The sequence below is a fragment of the Piliocolobus tephrosceles genome, chromosome 16 (genome assembly GCF_002776525.5).
Source record: "Piliocolobus tephrosceles isolate RC106 chromosome 16, ASM277652v3, whole genome shotgun sequence".
NCBI lineage: Eukaryota > Metazoa > Chordata > Mammalia > Primates > Cercopithecidae > Piliocolobus > Piliocolobus tephrosceles.
In genome coordinates this window covers 73,840,215-73,846,214 of record NC_045449.1, presented here as the reverse complement: position 1 = coordinate 73,846,214, position 6,000 = coordinate 73,840,215, and the positions used below count along the sequence as shown (strand labels likewise).

At 52.0% G+C, this 6,000-nt stretch overlaps 1 protein-coding gene across 1 annotated transcript in view; it reads right to left on the bottom strand.

Annotated features, from left to right (window-relative positions):
- Positions 1–6,000, bottom strand: part of CCDC40 (coiled-coil domain containing 40) — a 71,559-nt gene that overhangs the window by 43,402 nt on the left and 22,157 nt on the right. Inside the window, exon 10 of the mRNA XM_023212097.3 lies at positions 992–1,113. Within this exon, the coding sequence (XP_023067865.2) occupies positions 992–1,113 (122 nt within the window). The remainder of the gene's footprint in view (positions 1–991; positions 1,114–6,000) is intronic.

Genomic DNA, 6,000 nt, shown 5'->3' with positions numbered 1-6,000 from the left:
TTTTTAGTAGAGACGGCGTTTCACCGTGTTAGCCAGGATGGTCTCGATCTCCTGACCTCGTGATCCACCTGCCTCGGCCTCCTAAAGTGCTGGGATGACAGGCGTGAGACACTGCGCTCGGCCGGAAATGAGTATGTTTAATCCAGCATTATTCATTTGAAAATGTTTTGGTCTAAAACTTTTAAAAACAAAACCGTTTCATTTTGTTTCTTTAGTCACAGGACCCAAAAGGAAACGCATCTCCTGGTTGTGTGACTGCTGCGGGCCGCCTGGCTGCGGGTGCTGTGGGACCAGCCTGTCCCTCATTCCTTGGTCCAGCCTTTCTTGAGCGCTTGCTGTATGCCAGGCTCTGTGCTAGACACAGGGGTGGAGACTACGAAAGGTGGAGGTGAGGTTAAAGTCAGTGGGTGAGCCACGTGCCACCACAGTGCCCAGCGTTTGCTTTCTGGGTCCCGACACCTGGTCACCCCGGGTGGTTTTAGGAATGAAGGCAGCACTTGTGTCTCCAACGCCCCGCCCCGAGCCACGCATCCATCCCCAGAAGTGACGGGGTGCCTGGAGAAGGCCTCTTCCTCCCCTTCCTTCGGAGATTAAAACAGAATTTCCGTTGGAATGCAGCCCTCAGGCAGAGCAATCGGAGGGGATGGGGTTTCCGCACTCAGGTGGTGATACTGCAAATCAAAGGGACACCTTTACCTCCCAAAGAGACCTTTCTCTTTAGCCTGCTCTCTGTGTTTCTACTTAATCCTGCCAGGAAATCTGAGCAGAAAAGCCTTGCTCCTCCCAGTGCCGCAGTGTTGGAAAGGATTTAAGAATCGCTGAAATCTTATCAAACAATGAGGGAGCTTTCTGGATGGAAGCCTGGACCCGGGGCTCCAGGTGCACCCTCTGTCCCAGAGATCCGGTACACCCAGAAGGAGGGGCGTGGGGCAGGCCTGCCACGGACCCCTGGGGTTCCCGCGTGTCCTCGCCGCCTGTGGCCCTGCAGTACCTGAGTGCCTCCAGCACTGCCCTGTGTGCCTCGTCACGGTGCTTCATGCCCACCAGGCTGGTGGCCCACTGCTGCAGGATGCGCCTCTTCTCCATGCTGATGGCATCGATCTCTGTGCAGGCCTGCAGCCAACAGGGGAGAGGGCAGGAACGGCTGTGTCATTTCATTTGCCAGCAAAGCCCAAGAACACCAGAGCCTCACATTCCCAAATCTTCCTCTTTTCCTTCTATCACCTGTGCTTTCCTTAATCATGCATCCGCAGAGGGGTAAACATGAGCCTGAATGTAGCTTTCAGGATAACCTGCACCTGCTTTGAGCCTTTGCTCAGGGCCTGTGGTGCTCAGTGCTTGGGAATGAGCAGGGGGAGGGAGGAGGGGGAAAATGAAGGAGGGAGGAGGGAGGAGAGGGAGGAGGGAGGAGAGGGAGGAGGGAGGAGGGAGGAGAGGGAGGAGGGGGAAAATGAAAGAGGGAGAGGGAGGAGGGGGAAGATGAAGGAGGGGAGAGGGGAGAGGGAGGAGGGAGGGGAGGAGGGAGAAGAGGAGGGGGATCCTGGCCAGCATCCGTGAAACACCATTGTGGGGTTGGTGGTGTCACTGATTCGGGCTGAGGTCCTACAGGATGGGACGGGCCCAGCACCACTTCCTGTAGGGAGCCCACGATGGAAGGAGGTGTTTGTCTCAAGAATGACCAGGCCTGGATGCTCTCGTCCGGCCAGGAGAAGCAGGGCTGCCTAGACTGGGAATGAGGAGGCACAACCAGACAGTCAGGGGTGGGTAGGTCAGGCAGGCTGAGCGGAGGCTGGAAGTCTAGGGGCATCGTGGGGGGCGGTGAGGGGCCAACTGCAGTAAGGGCTTGGGCCCATGTAGGGGAGGGGCTTGAAAACGAGGTGGGTGGTTCAGGAATTTACTCCAAGGGCAAGGGGAGTTTCTTTATGCTCGGGGCATAGAGGTTAAGGCTGGTACAGCTGCCTGGGCTGAATCTCACCTGCTGTGCCTCAGTGTCCCCAGCTATGATATAGGTACAAGAGTGGCACCTACGTTCCGGGGCTGTCGGGTCAAGTGAGTTGAGGCCTGCATGCCCAGCATGGATCCGGCCTGGATCGTGGTCTTATTTTGAGTGCTGTTTGGGATTCTTGATGAGTCATCCCCTAATGCAAAGCATTGTGACTTTAGCAAGCTGGCGGCCCGAGTCAGCCAACTGGGGCATCCTGCAGAACGCCAAGTCCCAGAAGTGCCTGCACGCTGTGATACCCAGACCAGCTTGGTAGACACTGACTGAAGCCACAGTGCGTTAGAACATCACAGGGGAGCCGAGGGCCGCGCCAGGCATGAGCGAGACCATCGCCCTGGAGATACCACACTTGGCTGTGAGGGTTTCTGAACCATCTATTCATTACGATATAACCTAAAATGGTGTGAATTAAGTACACCACGATGAGGGGGACTGGTTTTTCCTCTCACAGACACTTACTTAGGATTATTGAGCAGCCTAGGAAGGGACATTGTGTACATCCAGGGACTGACTTCCCTTTTGTCTGTAGTATTTCCTTCCATTGTAGCTGACATGGTACAGCTGTCTCTCTCTGGGGTACCGAGTGATATCTCGCCACTTGTGTACTGCTTGAATCAGGGTGATTAGCATATCAGTCACCTCTAGCAATTGTTATTTCTTTGAGTTGGAAACATTCAAAATCCTCTCTTCTAACTATCTGAAAATGTACAACAAATTCTTGTTAACTAGGCCGGGTGCGGCGGCTCATGCCTGTAATCCCAGCACTTAGGGAGGCTGAGGCGGACAGATCACCTGAGGTCAGGGGTCTGAGACCAGCCTGACCATGGGGTGCAGGTGTCTCTTGGATGCATGGACTCCCTTTCCTTTGGATAAATGCCCAGTTGTGGGACTGCTGGGTCACAGTTTTGTACCGGGGTAAGTTATTCACGAACGAGGCTGCTCCGTGCCATTGGGCAGTGGGAGCCGGTCCAGGCAGCAGGTGGGCACCCAAATCTAGCCAGGATGCACCTTAAACCGAGCCTGTGTGGGGCCTCCCCATGGTGTCCCCAAGGCTGCTGGCCGTGGCCTGGTTGACTGAGGTGCAGGTCAAGGCATAAAGATGGAAAGATGGCTGCTGGGCTCTGTCACCTGTGCCTTTAGACCTCAGTTTTTCACAAAGGCAAGTGTTCAGCCAATGTGAATAGAATGTGCAAATAAGCAAAAAGAAAATGAAAATGCCAGTAATCCTACCACTTAGAGATAACCATTTCCAGCTTCTCACCCCGTGATTGTGTGTGTGAAATCAAATTCTATATATTGTTTCATAAGCTCCTATTACATTTTTTTTTTTTTTTGAGACTCTCGTCACTCAGGTTGGAGGGCAATGGCACGATCTTGGCTCACTGCAATTTCCGCCTCTGAGTTCAAGCAATTCTTCTGTCTCAGCCTCCCGAATAGCTGCGACTATAGGCGCGCACCACCACGCCCGGCTAATTTTCATATTTTTAGTAGAGACGGGGTTTCACCATGTTGGCCAGGCTGGTCTCGAACTCCTGACCCTTAGGTGATCCGCCCACCTCGGTCTCCCAGAGTACTGGGATTACAGGCGTGAGCCACCATGCCCAGCCATATTAAAAATTAATGTATTGTGCCAGATGCAGGTGTGTTGTGCCAGTGCTGCCCATAATCCCAGCACTTTGGGAGGTTGAGGCGGCGGGATTGCTTGAGGCCAGGAGTTCCCAACCAGTCTGGGCAACAAAAAGAAACTCCGTCTCTACAAAAAGAATAATAATAAAAAAAAAATTAGCAGGATGTGGCGCCATGTGCCTGTAGTCCTACCTACTTGAGAGGCTGAGGTGGAAGGATTGCTTGGACCCAGAAGTTTGAGGCTACAGTGATGGCCCCAGTGCACTCCAGCCTGGGTGACAGAGTGAGACTTTGTCTCTAAAAAATGAACGTAAGAAATTAATATTGAGGCAGGTTTCCATGTCAGTAGAGCTCTTTTCGGCGGGGTGTATTCTGATGCGCAGGCGTATGAAAATGGGCTTCACTAACGTCCTCTTCCTGGGGTCTTTCTTTCCGACGACACAGAACACGGTGATGCGCACCATCTCCCGCATGAGTCTCTATTCATCGTATTTATTTATTTGGAGACAGGGGTTTCGCTCTGTCGCCCAGGCTGGAGTGCGGTGGTGTAATCTTAGCTCACTGCAGCCCTGACCTCCTGGGCACAAGTGATCCTCCTGCTTCAGCCTCCTGAGTAGCTGGGACTTCAGGTGGCTTTACTGCTTTTAACATACAAAAATGGTATCTGCGTACATCTTTGCTAGGTTCCTTGGAATGGAGTCTAAGCAATGGCAGGGTGCGGGGTTGGGGTTAGGGTTAGGGTTAGGGTTAGGGTTAGGGTTAGGGAGGGAGTGGCTGCATATGACCATATTGCCCTGGATAAAGATCTTGATAAAGATAAAGGCCAATCTGTATTTTCATGGTCAACAGCAGGGAGGGCTCATCTCTCTTTATCTTTGCCAACTCCGTAGGTGACTCCCTGTCCTTTGGTTACTTGTGACTTCACTCGGTGAACGGGGGGCCTGCTGTTGCCCCCACACTGTTCCGGGTGCTGGAAATGAGAAATGAACGAAGTGCGGGCGGCTCCCTTTCCTGGGGGAGTTGCATGGAGGAGAGGGCGGCAGGTGCAAAAGGAACCACGTAGCCCACCTGCCTCTAGGGTGTGGAAGCACACAGGCGCGTCTCCTTGGCTTTCAGCATCTCTTCACATCCCTGGATTTACTAAAGGCTGTGAGTTGTCTTCTCCTGCCTGTCTCCCCACCTTCATCTGGTTTGTGCGATCCTTAATCTACAAAGGTTTTATTGAGGGTGTGATTGCCCTCCTAGTCTTTTGTTTTGTTTTGTTTTGTTTTTTTGAGATGGATTCTGGCTCTGTCACCCAGGCTGAAATGCAATGGCATGATCTCAGCTCACTGCAACCTCTGCCTCCTGGGTTCAAGTGATTCTCCTGTCTCAGCCTCCCAAGTAGCTGGGATTATAGGCGCGTACCACCACGCCCAGCTAATTTTTGTATTTTCAGTAGAGATGGGGTTTTGCCATTAGGCCAGGCTGGTCTTAAACTCCTGACCTCAGGTGATCTGCCCACCTCGGCCTCCCACAGTGCTGGAATTACAGGTGCAGGCCACTGTGCCCGGCCCTTCCTGGTCTTTTCCTTTAAGGTTCCTGCTTTCGGTGTTATGCTTCGAAAGGCCTCCCCAGCCCAGGATTATATAAATATTTTCATTTGTTTTCGTCTGGCACGTTTTCCCCCATTTAAATACTTGATTCCTTCTGGAATTTATTTTAGTGTCTGGTATGAGGAAAAGATTTAATTTTTTCCCAAATGATTAACCAAATGTCCCGACATCATTGGATGCATAATTCGTTGACTCTCTGGTAATTTATAATCTACTAGGTTTTTATACAAACTCCGGTTTGCTTTGGGGCTCTCATAGGCGTCAATGTTTTGCCTGTCTATCTTGTAACACATTATTTTAGCCTCTAGAACTTTATGGTTTTGTTTTATTTTAGACAGGGTCTTGCTCCTTAGCCCAGGCTGGAATGCAGTGGTATGATCATAGTTCACTGTAGCTTTGACCTCCCAGGCTCAAGTGATCCTCCTGCCTCAGCCTCCTGAGTAGCTGGGACCACAAGTGCACACCACCCTGGTGGGCTAATGTTTTATTATTATTTTATTTTATTTTTGTAGAGACAGGATCTCACCATGTCGCCCAGTCTGGTCTCGAACTTCTGGGCTCAAGCCATCCTCCTGCCTCAGCCTCCCCAAGTTCTGGGATTACAGGTGTGCACCACCTCGCCTGGCCAGAGCTTTACTGTATACTTCAATGTTTGGTGGGGTGAGCTGACATCCTGCTGTGTCCAGGACCCCCTGGGCTTAGCGTGGAAAGTCCCTCGTCTTGGGGACCCCTCGGTCCTGAACAGAGTGGGATGGTTGCTTGCCCCGTTTGAATCTT